The following is a 16,287-nucleotide window of genomic DNA, read 5'->3' on the forward strand; positions in this document are numbered from 1 at the left end:
TTGGAAACAGACCACTGTAATCGGAAAGGAACCAAAGAAAACCTTCAGCTAGAAAAATAAAAATCCAGTCTTGCCACTTTTATACCAAAAAAGTTCTGTTTTTCTTCTATGAATAGAAACAGAAAGGTGACATTCATTCAATTCACACAGTCCAAACTGCCTTTTCTGGGCAGCAAAAACTGAACTTCATTTCACACAAAACTTCCTGGAGGAGAAACTGTAATTGTATTATGGGAAAAGTAGTCCAAACAGGAATTCTAGTTCAGAGGACATAATGGTATCATGAGGCACCTGACTAATTCCATACCAAGACTTAGACAGATATGATTTAATATTTCAATTTGGTTTAATCCAATTTGAAATTTGACAGTTTATTTAGATTTTCTTTGGAAAAAAATGTTTTTGTGTAGAAACTCTAATTTCTGACAAAACCTTAACATTTTCAGTACATGTTTTTGATTAAAGTAGTCTTCTGTTTTTATTACAAATACTTGTGGGAGAGAATGAATGTTTCTAACCTGCTCTACTTCAGCTTCTGAGAACTCCATCACCTCAATGCAAGGCTTGAAGTTCACAAGTGACAGAAGCAGGGGATGATGCCAGTACTGTTGCCTTCACAGACCTTCCCATATAAACAAATGGAAGATTCCAGCCTTTAGTACTTCCAGTTCTACAACCTTCATAAACACAAATATTTACCCAAAGGAATATGAAGAATCACATTCTCATTAAAAAAAAAACCCATGCCTTCTGATTCCAACAGTGTAAAGTTGTGGACAAGGTAATATTTAAATGTGGTTTGCAAAAATTGAATTTAAGACTTGGAGAGCAACTCTCAACATATGGCTAATTATGTTTTCTGAAGTTTCACCAAATATGGAGCTAAAAATAGGTCTGTAGCTGATACCAAATAATTTTTTTCCAGTGGAGTCATTCTTCATTTGAAGATAACAGTCACAGTAAAATGTTGAATGCTGCAACTCCACATGTTTTGGCAAAAAAGTAGTTTTGGGGAATTTAAGAATTCACTCAGCATGCAGCCAGCTGTCATTAAAACTGTGATAAATCTGTTGGTTTTGGCCTGGGTTTCTGGACACATGTACCATCCAGAGGTATGGAAAAGAGATGAACTGGTAACACAGAACTTCAGCTTTGTGACAGGAGACAAAAGCAAGGAGGGAAATGGAGGAGACAAAAGCAAGGAGGGAAATGGAGAAGACAAAATGGAATAGAGAAGTCTAATTAAGACTGATGTAAAACAGAGGAAAGCATGCATATGCTGACTAAATATGACAAAATCCGTAACTTTTATAGCACAGCTGTCCTTCAGCTTCTTGTCTTTGTGTTCTTCCAGAGTTTTTCAAGGAGCTGAGTTTGATGATACTTTGAAAATACTGCACATGCTTCAGGGCAATATAAAAATGAGTATGCTATAATAAAAAAGATTTCAAAAAGTATTTTGAGATTTTTGAATCTACATTACAGGTTTTAAAGCTTCTCTGATGTTTTATCAGACCTTCCATATAATACTATTATAAGGACAAAATACTGGACAAGCAAAAAACACACATACAACCTTAACTCTCTCCCTTTGAGAATATTTGTTGTTATTGTTGTGGATAGACCTTTAACTTCATGCAGGGTCTCTTCTGACTTAATAATCGACAGGCTGGAGCATTTGTCAATGACCTCCCATCTCATAATTTTTTGATTTTTTTCTATTATTTTACATTTTCCAAGCCTGTGTTTAGCTTAAGAAGTCCTTCCTTCCAGGAGATCCTGGAAGCTTCACACCTCAACTATGATACTGTATCTGAGTCAAATGAGGAGTCCGGCTGAATGAGCACAAATTCAACCTGTATACTTGGCAAATAATCACCAAGGTAGGCTTTTAGAGACAAAGAGGAGGGTAATTGCATAACTTCCATGGGTCTTTTAGAAATATATCTTTAACTGAGCTTGAGGTCAGAGTTGTAACAGCTTACAAAGGATTTCTGAATGTAGGAGACATTGAACCCAAATGGAGATATTTGAATGGAGAAAAATCTCAGAGATAGTTATTGAAAATCTTACTAGACGTGTTAGAGACTATCAAAAATCTGGTGCTGAAATTGTATGAGAACAAAACCTATGACAAAGAGCATCTGACAAGAAAAGTCATGTAATAAAAAAATAACATTCTCTTTTAACTCAAAACCCTGCAGCACTAAGAGCAGCCAAACTGTTCAGCCTTTCTCTACACAGATATCTTGGGCAAATTCCGACTCTTCTTTGCAACCTCCATTCTTCTTCACTCTATCAGGACAATATCCAGAGGCAAATTAATCTGCTCTAGTAATATGGATCAATGCTGCTTTCCGGAAAGGAAGACAGGTTCAGAATCAGAAGCACAATCATGACTTCCACACCAAATCCATAGCTGCAAACTGCAGCTTTAACTCAACACATGAACAAACAAGCACATTTTTCCCAACATGCTCTCATTCTTTGAAGTTTAAATATCACAGATATTGCATATGTTTTACTACAATGTAGATTACTGCACATTTTGAGTTTACTACTTAAAGTATCTGTCAGGGGCATGTTCCCTTTCTTGACATATTCAGATGAGACAATAACAGTTTTATAATTGACATATTTAATATCTTTAAGTGGGATCATATTTACAGACAGCTGTCTTATAAGAAAGCTTATGAGACAGCAGTCTCAACCACTTATTGCTATAGGATGACTGTATTTTACTTCACCGATTATTCTTTGAGCTACTTGATAAAGTCCTCTAAAATCTGTCTCAATTTCTATGCATTTATTTCTAACCTTCATATTAAGTCTCCTCCCCATATTCCACATCTTCTTGTTAGTTCTGGCCATATTATATTATACTTTTTTTTCTCACAAAATGGTTACTTACATTTTCTGGTTGATGGGCATTCCTGTAACTGTTCATTGTTTGGCCTGAATTTCCACAGCACCCTTTATCCTACATTTCTAACAGCCTTTTATATATTCTTGCTTTTACAGAAGAAAATGTTTTTGACAGAGCTACAGGGCAAAACTGTAGAGAAAATTTATTTCTCTGGTGACCGTATTCTGGACATCTGCATCAGCCTCATTGGCTGCATAGGCCTTAATTGTTGAGGTGTTCCCCCAGATCCCATTTATCCAAATGAGGGAAATGCTAGCATATACCAAAGCTCCCATTCACTCAAAGGCATAGGACTACTTTCTGTAGAAAGTAGAGTATGGGAAGGGGCCAGTGCAAATAAATTCCTAACAGTCCACATGGTTATCCTAGATATTCCAGTACTGCCTAACAGCACTAAGGGCTTTGGACTGCAGTTCAACACCTCCTTGAAACTGCAAATCAGAAACTGGATGCTTCCTAAATTTAGAAACAAATTCACAGGCCTTTACTCTATTGTCCCAAGGTTGAGTGTCACTATTCACCTGTTTTTTGGTAAGTTGGACTTAATGGTACCCAGGCTGTTTTAGCCAAGCATGGATGTTTAGTAGCAAGCACACTCCAAGAGAATTCAGTGGAAGTACACAGTATTTCTGTATTCTCAGTGGGTAGGAGATAGGCAGCTCAGTCAGTAAAATAGTCGTTCTGTATGCACTAGAAAAGGCAGTTTGAAGGCAGTTTGTTGTATTTCAGGAACTAAAGCAAATAAGGCTATTTTAGTGTGGGTTTTTTTTTGTTTTGGTTGTTTTTCCTCCCTAGACAGCTCTCCTAAATTTAGGTGCCTAAATTTCAGTTAAGCTATGTCTTAGATGCCAGAGTACTACTTAAGGTATTGTTCAAAGTTAACAAATGTTCTCTGTATCCATCTTCTTTTCATATGCTGGAAAAAAGACAGAAATTATGCACATCTGGAAACTGTTGCTTTGTTGTTTATCACATCTGTTTGTTCATGAATTAAATATTAAGTTGACCCAAAAAGCATGGCTGAAAAGCAATGCCATATGGATAAGGAATCATAATCTGTGAATTTAGTGTTCTTGATGGACTAAATGCAGCTTATCTTTTTATTGTTTCTGAGAAATTAATGTGAAGAGGAAGAATAAAGAAAAGAAAGTCATATCAACAGCTTTGTATGCAGGTTCTGTTTTTTATTTCTAATGTCCGAATATAAGAAGCTTAAAGAAATAAATATATAGGGTCATAAAGCACAAATAGGCAAAGTCAAAGACAAGTTTTCTGGTAATAAGACATTGGTCTCAGTTAATATTTTAAACAGAGAGTGAACATATCTATGTATAAGATGGACATTGTTCTGTTCTAATATTGCCTTCATGGCTTTAGTAGAAGTTTTTGCAATTTCTAAGCAACAATTTGATGATGTTTCGTTTTGTGATACTTTTTATGAACAGGACTGCCCAAGAGGAAATTAAGCATAGAGTTCCAGGCCTCACTATATCTTTCAGTTCCACATCTTAGAATTTTGCTTTTATGCAAGAAATTGTCTCAGAATGGAGTTCATATTGCTATGTGAATTCAGGACAGATGTGACACACTTAGACTGATGTTAGGAATCTGTCAGATATGACACAATATTAAAAATTAAACAAATAAAAAAAATCATGGTGCTGTATCTGCTTACATATGTTACCATGTTTTGAGGGCATGTCAAGTTTTCAGGATGACAGAAACAAGGTCAGAGTGAGAATGGGTGTATAACTTATATTTTTAGTGCTTGTTTACTTGTGGCATGTATACCAAGCCTTTAAGAAATGGCTTTTTAAGTGTTAGACACATATTAGCATTTGAGAAAAATCTGAAATAGCTACCTGTAAAGATACAATATATATTTACTGTTGTGGATAAGCCTAAGTCTTTTTCTTGAATTGCTCAACAACTTAAAACACAACCTGATTCTAAATAAAATGGCATATTCATGTCATCTTCCCTCAGCCTTAACTAAAGTGCATGAGAACATTTTCAAAATACAGTTCTTCTCTGTTGATTGCACTCCTTTTGCAATATTCACTACCAGTTGTGGTGACATCACTTGTTTTACATGATTTTTAGTTTGATTAGAAACAAGTAGCTATTATATTTTAGTACATGTAAGCATGTCTGCCTATATCACAGCTCTGCATAAATGCTATACAGATGTGTAAATGAACTGCAGGATCCTAAGAAAAAAAAAATATTTCTATTTCTGTGTTCAAGAAGGGGTTTTGTTCTTTAACAATGCTACTCTGAATAAGCTAAGGTCTACTTCTTGAAGGTTTGATTCTTCACTCATAAAATCTCCTACCATCCAGTACTAAAGATAAACATGATGAAGGAAAGCATCCTGTACAAAAGACTGTAGATTTTTTAAAGCCCTATAATATAGCATTAACTATTATCTAGCATCTTTTCTTTTAAAGAATAAATTGAATAGACTGACTTAAAAACTCACTAGTCTAATAAAACAGCAAAATGCAGAATATAAATCCAGCAATGACTAGCTTTTTTCACACTGCAGACAGCCTACAAGCAGAAAATCTGTTACTGCGAGGTACTCTTCCAAGCTTATAGTCATGGCAGTTCATAGCTTGATTTAATCCAATAAGACTGGTCCATTTGTTTTTGTTACCTAGTGAAAACCTTAAGTAAAAAGTGTTTACTTAGTTTCTTCCTGAGCATAACTAGTTCCCCTGAAAATACTTCTTTTTCTAAAGAACAGAACATCGTTTGCAATAATTAGAAAATGAAAATGTTTCTTGCACATGTAGATTCCAACACAGATCCAAAGAAAACATTCACGTCTTAGGCCTGGAGTGATTTTTCCACTAATAAGGTTCCTCTGTTTAAAGAATAGCACATCAGGGGAGCATAACTGAGTTGTTCAAATTAATTCATTCAGTTTGGTATTTTCTGCATAAGTCATTTGACAAATGGTGTTTTCTCATTCTAATGACCCATTCAGCCTATGCAGGGTCACCCAGCAGCATTGCCTATTGTTTGAAAGCAAATACAAACATATGCAAGCTACTCTGAAACAATGGACGATATTTAGCATTGGCATAAACATATGCATTGCTCTCAGAAGCCAAAAGACTTGTACCTTCCAAAATAAGTTTCCTGAGTCCTGCTGCAAAGATGATTTTATATTACCGAAGATGGTATCCTCTTCTTATAGGGAGGAGCAGAAAAAGGAGAAAGGCTACCAGAAAGCTTCTAGGGCTGCCTGATTGTCTTGTCAGTTTCATCTTTAATAGAGCAGGGAAGACAAATAAGTCTAACTAAGGACTGACAGCCATAGCAATAAGATCTTTCTTTCTTTCTGTGTTTTCTGAATTGCCTAAGTATGACCTGTGATGGAGCAGTAGCTGAATAGACAGCTGTTACAGCTGCCATCAATCTAGGTGTACCCCACAAGTGAGGCAAGAGTTAGACCTGTTATGTTTCCATTTCCTGCAGTAAGCATAGCAAAGATGGATTGTCTCTCCTGATTTCAGAAAAGCATAGTGATGCTTTACAGGCTATTATAATAGAGTTTATATTCTTGTCTTGCTTTTCTCCTTGATTGCACATCTCACTGTCAGATTTCTGGAGACTCATTCAGCTAAAATTATTGCATTATTATTAATTGCCTAATCATAGGGTGTTAAGAATTACACTAAGCAAAGGTAACTACTCCAACACAATGTGAGCCCTGCTCATGTTGCCGTCACCTCAGAGATTCTATGGAAAAATTCTCATGTAAATAAAAAATAGGATTTGTGGATTACAACAAGGCAGTTAATTGATTACTCTGACACACCATGAACACCAAAGAAACAAAAAATTCATTAACATGAACTTCTCACTGAATTGCTAGCCAGAAAGGAAAATATACTCCTGTCATTCTTTGCTTTCTATTATGAGCCAACAAGAAAATAGATCGTGGAAACTTTCATCACAGTCTGAGGCTGAGTCTGCCCCAAGATGGTGGCAACCAGTTACATTTCGCATCTGTCAGGCCTGTGTGAGATGCCCAACACCTGTTCTGCATTACAGCACCTTGACAGAGATCATATGAAAGATGCTGTGAGAGATCACAGCATTTTTATATTGTGCTCTACAGATCCCTGGCTAAATTGAGCCACAGAAATCATGTCTGAAGTGAGCTGGACATTGGTAGAAAAAGAACCTTAACAGAATCAGGGTGAAAGTTAGCTGTATTACATCATGGAAAGAAGAAAATAATTTAAAATGGAAGAAGTTGTAACCAAGCAGAAAAATAAGATGTAGCAAAGCAAAGAAAATAACATTTCTAACAAAGGAGAAACTGCAGTTGGTTAAGAAAATAAAATCTGCAGAAACTCAGCTGTTTTTCCATGTTTTCAGATCCATGCTTCCAAAATTCAAAATGTAACATTTAAAAACTAGATTCCAAAACTGCAGTCACAACGGCATGATGATTAGATATTTATCCAAAACAAACACACATAGGAACTATGTTTTTTTTTCAGCATTAGATTTTAAAACAATTGGGCCAAGAAATTAAGGAAAAAGAATCTGAAGACTGTGTCAGCCATGCTAAATGGCTTCAGCTTTAACAGCTACTGCTATTTTTGGTAGACACATAAACATGCCTCCTTTATTACAAAACTGCTTTGAAACTGACCTGTAGATCAGAAACAGACTGGGGCTTCTAGGCACTGGGCCACATCGAACATTCCAGCTGGGAAATTACATCTAGGGGACTGTTTGTCCCATGGCCTGTTTCTTCTGTTTTTCTCACAGATGGCTGCAGGTTTTGCAGAGCTAATGTGCTTTGTTTCATTAGTCGTAACTGACACCTCTTACGGATAAACAGCATAGTTACAAACCTGAGATTAAGCATAGCAGAAATACCACTTGTGTTCCTTTTTCTGACGCAGCTTACGTCCTGAGACCAAGACTGACTCTCTGCTAAGTAGCAGAGAACATCTGCAGCATGGCAGCTTCCCAGGAGAGGAGAAACCAGTGGGGACTAAGTGTATCAAGGCTTTATTTTTATATATGTATACCCCAGTGCTGGAACACAAGTGGTGAAATAGCAGGCTTTTTTTTTTTTTCGGAAAGCTTCCAGTCTACACTGATGCGTGCTTATCAAATCTCCTGCTTCTGATGGTAAACTACTGCTTGTTCAAGATCCCTGATTTGGCTGTTCATCTGGAATTTCCCAGGTACTGAGAAATCCAGCTAGGGTAGCAGCTGCCAGGGAGCCAGAAATCTCGGACACATAAATCACTGTACATACAGAATGCATACAGAGTGACACTAAGCAGGCTTAGTACAAGTCATCTGGGCACACACAGTACGTTTGACACCTGTAGAACGTGTTGGATGGGTTGCACAGCATGTGTTGCATGAGTGCCCTGTTGGCACATAGCATATCCTGAGCATGTTAGATGCACTGTAATGCTCAGTTTCTGTCTATAAGGGAAATCTGGGATCCTTAGTATTTTAATGCCATCTCAGGAAGCTTTCCACATCAGAATGGACTCTGATGAAAGAAGATAAATAACAAAGAGCAAATTCTCTTGCTGCTCTTGCAAGTTGTGTCTTTCATGACATGGAAATCTACGTAATGTTTAAAAGCTGTATACAACACTTCCATACAATGAAGCACTTGCTTGTGAAATAAGAAAAAGCACTTGAAAGACCACATCATACCTGTAGTAACATTTCTAAAGATCAAAAATTAGAAAACTTTTAAAGGTAACCACCTTTTAAACAGAGGACAGTCCTAAAGTGATAGGCTTGACTGCACAACAATGGATTACTGTCAACATCAGAAGAAGGTTGAGCAGCCTCAGTGGTATAAAGCTTGGTGAAATCTTGAATTCAAGGAAGCAGCTTCGAAGACCTCAAAGGTGGATTATATAGCAATAAATTTCATTATATAAGTGATACTATTTGTTTAAAACAATTACTACTATGTCTAATGCTTGTCCTTTATCAACTAAAACAACCATAAAGCCATATGTGGAAATATTTTCAGAATTTTCTTTTCAATCCTTACACAAGTAGAACTCAAAATGACCTCTGCTAGAGTTTTTCTTCAGTGAGGATTTTGAGATTTCACGTTCCATGTGCTTTAAAGATCTCTGCTGAGAACAGCAATTCATGCTAAGCTACCTGAAGAATGAAATGTAGAATGATATGATTGAGTTACCTATTTGTTAAATCTGCATAAAGAATTCATTTATTTCTGTTGTTTGCATCTCATTTGAATCAGATTTGTGTGTGGAATGTAACCTTTCCTCTCAGTTTCTCAATCCCTTTTTAAATGCAATCTTGCCATTTTTCTTCTGCACTAGTTACTTCCAGTAAAATTCATTTCCAGTAAAATACACTGAGCATATAAGATATATACGCAGATATAAATCCATGTAAATACTTGATACTTTCTGGAATTAAACTAGAACAGTAAATTATAGTAACCAGCAGCTATGAAGTTTCAACGTTTTTTCCATAAAAGAATAAGTATCTCAGAATATTATACTGAAGAATGGAATGCATTTCAAAACACAATAATTCCTCCCTTATTACAACCTCACTTCACTCATGGCTAGAACAATGTCCAGTACGCTAATGTCTCTGGTTCAGAACAGTTATTTTAACATAAAAATCAATAAATAATACTACTAAATAGTACTGAGCTATAAGAAAGCTACACGTTGATGTTGATGATTTTTTTTTCATATAGCAAATAATCTCAGAATTTTCATTTCATTTAGGTTCCACATAAGGCATGGATTTTTTCAACAGAGAAATTCTACCTTTCTTAAGTATATGTACTTTTTCAGATGAAGGTTTACAAATACTTTCTGCCCAGTTCCCTCAGTTCTTTCAGCCCATGTAATCATGGTCCCAACATCATCGTTGGTGTTCTAATTCTTAGCTGATTCTCCTTTTTCAAAGTAATTTCTTGACTGCATGTGAGCCTAAAACAGTATAGGTGTGCAACTTAGCCAATAGAGTGCACTCAGACCACCTCTGCTTGGAAAACATCATCTTATTTAACTTCTTATCTATGCAAAAAGGTTAATTTCAGTTCCCTTCATAAAGTTGTGCAGGTATAAAGGAGAGCCTTGCACAAAATATTCATACTTTGGAGTTTAAAAGTAGGTCTATTTGGCTTATCTCCATGGGGAGGGAGAGTGACCATAACAGAATAATTTTTCAATGTATACATACATAGTGTCTTGGACATAGAGGAAAAGGTAATTACAAATTCAGGTTTTACATTATTTAGGTTGCAATTAGGTTTAACATCAACTTTGCATTCATAGAGATAACAGTGCAAGGTATAAGGCAGTGAATCAGAATCAGTATTATCCTTGAGCACTGTGATGTCTTGTCCTCACTCCGTTCATCATCATTTCAGTGTAGCATCCATTAACTGTGAAACATTAGGAAAATTATTTGAACAATTTGCAAGCAAATTAAATGAAGACTTTTTAATAATCTTGCTTTGCAATACTAGGACATGCCCTCACTAATTATTATAATTGGCTTTGGTATCCTATGATCTTGTGCACTAAAATCAAAGCTTGAAATAAGCAGAGCAGTGCAACATCTCATCATTCTTGTGGGTATAGTGGCATCATCCACATCCACTCACCTACCCCTTTTCATTTCAAGAGTGTCTGTTTCCTCACACAGTTATTACTCACACATGAATTTGCCCTTCCTCTCCTAGTTTCAATCATAATGTTAGATGATTTCTGGAAAGACTAAAACCAACAGCTGCTTCCGTTTGGGCATTAAATACCATTTAGTATGTTTTCTTTTTCCTTTAGGAAAAAAAATAAATGTAATAGTGGCATAAATACCACAAAATAAACAGGCATTTATAGGGATGAAGTGGAAATCTTTACTAATCTTAAATGCATCTAACACATAGCACATTTTTTTATATAGGCAACTTCTTTAGTAACTACTTTCTGACTGTCAGATTAATTTACACTGAAAACAGTATTATTAATTCCCCCAACCTTAACTTGTTGTGTGATCAATTTAGTAGCAGTTGGGCCTTTTTGTTGTTATTTAATGCTTTGCCATTTGTTCAGATGTAGGCTTATTCTCCTTACTGTCAGAATTCTTTCACAGAGAATGTTCTTGGTAACGGTATAAAACTACCTTGTTGGTAACAGTGTCCTGGAAATAAAATTCCTGCTGACCCTGCTAAGGAGAGAAGTTTTGACTTCAGAGGTTTTGTCTTTGTTTCTCACCATCCAGCTCTATTTCAATGGGCAGCAAATTAAATTTATTTTCTCCAACTTGATTTTGTTTTGCCTGTGATGTTAACTGGAAATTGATTTCCCTTTCTTTATCTCAAGCCACAAGCTTTTTCTTTCTTTCTCCCCTCCTGCTGCTGAGGAACAGAAGAGAGCAGCTGGATAGGTGCCTGGCAGGCAGCTGAGGTCAACCAATCACAATGTGCTAGCCACAATTACTCAATTTTTTGCAAGAAGAAATTCTATACATCACTATTCTGAAAACAAATCCTTGACTTCAGTGTCAAATTTTCTTCCTTAAGTCTTCTTCAATAATACCAAAAGGATACATAGCTCCTCTCAGAGACCCTAACTCTTTGGAAATTATAAAATATAGTAACACTTGCAGTGGCACAGCGTGTTTTTTTCACAAGAAAATAACACTTTTCTTAGCAAGTGAAATACACATTTTTAAAATTTTTAATGTTGGACTAAAAATGCAAAAAATTTACTTGTAGGTCAGTGCTGGTCACCTTCCACTTCCATGCTGGCTACAGAGTTCTCATTAGTTCCCTGAAAGTTATTTTTTTCCAGTTTTACTGTTGGTTTTCTGTATTTGTCTTTTAAAGTCTAGTCCTTGGGTACATTTCCCAGTCATATAGAAACAATTTTGAGCAGCTCAAACTCTAACCAATCTGGACATGTCTACATGTTTAAAATCCACACATTGTTTCCCTGCCTTTTGATGGTGTATTTATGCAGTACACTGACTTTCAGAAAGAAGTGCTCCTCAGTGCTTACACCAAAGCCCTCTGCTCCTTTACTTGTGGCTATACAGAAATTTGCGTGATAACACAGCAAGCAGGATCACTAATATGACCTGGCATAAAAACTCTTCTGTCTTCTTCATTTTTTTCAGTGTCAAAAAAAGACGATTTTATCCTACAATAGAATTCACCTTCTTATTTCTAGGACATCATTATTAAAAGTAAACATAATGAAAAAACTGACATGCATATTATTTTCCATAAAAAGAATTTACAAATCTCTTCACTCTTTGGAGTATTATTAAACATAAAAGGAGACAGAATCCAGGAATATATGGCATAGCAGCAAAGAGGCATGTTAGCCAAAATGTCTCATTTCTGATATTATAGTCAATCTACACTTAAATTCCAGTTTACATCATGACATTGTTTTCCTTAATCTTCTTATGCAAATAATAACATCAGCAAAAGCCTACCATGAAAATCTTACTGGAAATTCCTTTTTCCAGCCCTGACTTCCTGATGTTTTTGAAATGCTAGTGTAATTGAGAAATGGTTGGAATATTTTGTGTATTTTTCACTGCAAAACACTAGCATTTCTGAAATTGTAACAAAAGGGTATTTATGACATGAAAGTTACAGCCAACTGTTATGTTACTATCTCAAAATATAATCAGACTCTGTGAAACGAGCTCTATGGCCTCTGTGGTGCATAGTTTTATACTATTAAGGGTAGCTTAGAAATAACAGAAAGTGATATTGATGGGATCTGTTCTTGATTGTGCACAAGAAGACAGCCAGGAATGCATAGGGAAACTGAAACAACAATAAAACTGAATGAAAGATCTAGCTGCAGGCCGCAGATGACTCTCATTTCTCCTACTATATTTTCAGTAAATATTTGGCAGGTTAGTAACCTTACTTAGCATCTTTAATGGTCTTCTGAGTATGTGTGCTATGATAAACGTAAGTGAAAACTGAAAGATCATTTCAGGCTGTTAAATTATATAAACTACTGTAATTGTATTGAATAAACCAGAAAGCATCATACTGGATGCAAAGACTTCATAACTGTTAGAGAGGGGCTAACAGGTAGGTTTATTAACAACTGTGATCAAAAGAAGGTTAAATATGAGAATTTTCACTTTGAAAACACTTGTAACTGCTGTTTACATGCCAAACCCAAAATGTGTAATTTTGTGATTTTTTTTTTTAGAACAATGGCAGCTTAAAAAAAGAAAAGCAGCATTTCAGCATTCATGTGGACTACATTTTCTTAAAGCAGCTCTTCAATATTCATATGGACTACAAGCTATAACAATTTTCTATAAGAAGCATATAAGCATTGTCAAGTTCAGTGCCCTACTACTGATTTGTTATACACCTGCTTGTTTTGTTCAAGGATCAGTTTGGGTTTTTAGGTTACATACACATATGAATATGTACTCAGATATTTGCATTTTTCATGCTCCCCAGATATACTTCACTTTTTCATTTCTAACACTGAAAAATAAATTTTTGACCAGAAGCTTTTAAATGTAGCAAAATCCATACTCTACTGCACTATAACTATCATAACTTTTGTCTAAGTTACTGGGGCAAAACTCACAGTGATTCAGTAGAAACCAAGGACTTCTTTTAGATTTTGCTGGGATCCATGGAAACAGCCTTGAGAGGCTACTCTACATTGCTTTGTTACATTATTTCTGAGAGCTGGCACAGTAGACTCCAGCAAATCCCAAGGGACACACAAATCTTGTCTCAGCATGACAGTACAAATGGTACTTTCAGGACTGGCATGGGTGCCACCACTTGTACTGTCTCCCACACCCTCCAAACGTATTCTCCCCCTAAGATATTTGCAACTTATAGAAGGTGTATGTAAGGCTTCATTCTTCAAGCAGTACAGTCACAGCCCCAGGCACTCAGAAAGATGTGCTTGTGTATAGCTGCTTATTGCTGGCGTTCTCTGTGCCTGCTCCAAAATGGATTTTAACTTCAGCAAGGAAAGAAATTTGAGACTCAGTGTCGACTTCGGCTGTACCTCATTTAGACTTATCACAGATGGGTAAATCTAGGAGATAGAAGGAAATCAGGGCAATGTGGCCTTCAAGATGGCAGCAGAGAAAAAGAAGTTATATCCTGATGTGATGGCTCATGCTCACCTCTGCAGACAGCTGTCCAAAAGCTGTGAGCATTATTCACCTTCGAGATACTTCCTGTCACTTGCCATTCTCCTCCACAGTAGGTTTAAACTGTTTTTCTGAGCTTACCAGGGGAAAAAGTCTACTTAGCAGGATTTAAGTGAGCTCACATGGACTCTGGAGAGACTCATAGCTGCAAGGAGGTTACTGAAATTCTTCCAGCATGGGCCAACCTGTGCAGATCCATGTGCAAGTTCTGTACTGACATTTATGTTCTGACCAATCTGAAGGAGACAAATGAGCCAACTGAGAGAAGTCAATTTTGATTCAAGTGTCATGTCTTAACAGAAATAACCCAGTGTTCAGAACATGGCTGTAGCAAGGCTACCCTAATGTCTCTGGTTCTGGGTCCCTTACAAACATTCTTTGTGCTGTGGTTTGAAAACACCATGCCAACATGTCTGAGGCTTTCCACATAGCTGACATAACTTTAAATATAGTGCATAATATCTCCAAGCAACTTGTGGTGTACCCGAAGGTGTTTGGGAGGGGAATCTGGCAGTAGCTAACATTCATAACCACAAAGAATATAATCATGGCTGTGGTGAAAGTAGAGGGCATTTGTCAGGAGTGCCATGAGACTTTTGTCCTTTTCAGAAGTCAGCTCATGTTACAAAACAAGAACTGATGAAAATGAGTTCATTGTCCATGCTGGTGCCACCCAAAGAGGAAGAAGAGAGAAACTAAAAGCAAAGTGTACACCACTGGACCAGGTTGCCAGATTAACTTTGAATCTAGTACCTTGCAGCCTGTATCTGGAAGCTTGAAGAGACTTAGTTCACCTGAATGTGTGCATACAGGAGGATTTGATCTCCAGGGACTTCAGCCATAGAGGACAAAACTGCATTTCACATCTGATAGAGAACCTGTATAGCAAATTTCTAGGAAAGAAGCTATAGGCTTTGAATCAACAGAACTCAAGAAATCAATGAGGAATATATCAAATGCTGTTAGAAGGATCAGATAAGACCTAGCTTGGGGTTGCATGTATATATAGGATATTTTTGGCTCTGACTAATCTGAAACTGGAAGGCAAGAATGTGCTGTTTGGGGATTAAGGCAAAAAATTACAAAAAAAACACAGCAAGCTGAGGCACTCCTCAGAATTTTTCTAATTAATACATACAAAGAAAGTGCAGAGAAGCAATCCAATAATTCAACAATGAAGTCTTCTTTATCAGAAGCTACATAAATTTATAGATAAATACAATCCCTAATCCATAGATATGACAATTTGAAATTATGTATTTGAATCCTTTTATCCCAAAATAAAATTCAGAAAACACGGTATTAATAGCTTAACTTCTCCTTTTGATAGATTTCAGAGATCCTGTCAAGTAAAGAAGGGAGCTAATTTTCACATTATGATATTTAAGGCAATCAAAACTGGTACATAAAATGATTATTGCTACTATCAGCTAACAATTTAGTTTATTAGAAACCTTAGTAACAGATTGACTCTTTTCTCTTAGAAACTATAATCTCTTCCCATATCCTCTGGATGCCACGACTTCATCAGCTACAAGGTAAACTGAAGTGAAAATGTACTTAAAATGTACTCACTTATTTTATTTCTTACTTCATTCAATTTTTCTCCAAGGCATTTAGCTTCAGCAAACCTGTCAATGCAAGCATAATGATACAGAATTAGTCTAAAGAACAACTAGTGAAACTAGTTGTTCGCCATAAAATACAGAATTACTCAGGACTGCTTTTTGATTTGTAAGTAGAAATAAATGGAAAAAAAATCCATCAGAAAAGATTGTTTGGTCTAGAAGAAAGTATTTCTGAAAGAAACCATGCAACAAATAGGTATATTAGATAAATAAAACAAACTTATTTGACTTTTCAAGTTTTAAAAATTATTTCAGTTCTAACAAACAGACTTTCTTAAATATTCACATATTAAAATATTAATTTTAATATGCCACTTTGGTTGTGATGTTTTAACATACAGCTATATAAAAGTAAAAAAAAATACAGTCAAAACAAATTTTTTAAAGTATTAGAACTTCTGCTTACCAACATTTTTTAAATTTCAGCCTGTAAATTGCATAGTGCTGATGATCACTGTTTGTGCTGCGTGACAACGTGCATCTCAGTCATTAAGAAACTTCTCAAACAGAAATATA

General features: G+C 36.0%; 1 protein-coding gene across 1 annotated transcript in view; it reads right to left on the reverse strand.

Moving 5' to 3' along the window:
* Positions 1-16,287, reverse strand: part of KIF6 (kinesin family member 6) — a 141,516-nt gene that overhangs the window by 31,281 nt on the left and 93,948 nt on the right. The window contains exon 15 of the mRNA XM_034060937.1: positions 15,719-15,774. Coding sequence (XP_033916828.1) covers positions 15,719-15,774 — 56 coding nt within the window. The remainder of the gene's footprint in view (positions 1-15,718; positions 15,775-16,287) is intronic.

Source organism: Melopsittacus undulatus, chromosome 3 (assembly GCF_012275295.1).
Source record: "Melopsittacus undulatus isolate bMelUnd1 chromosome 3, bMelUnd1.mat.Z, whole genome shotgun sequence".
Classification (NCBI taxonomy): Eukaryota; Metazoa; Chordata; class Aves; order Psittaciformes; family Psittaculidae; genus Melopsittacus; species Melopsittacus undulatus.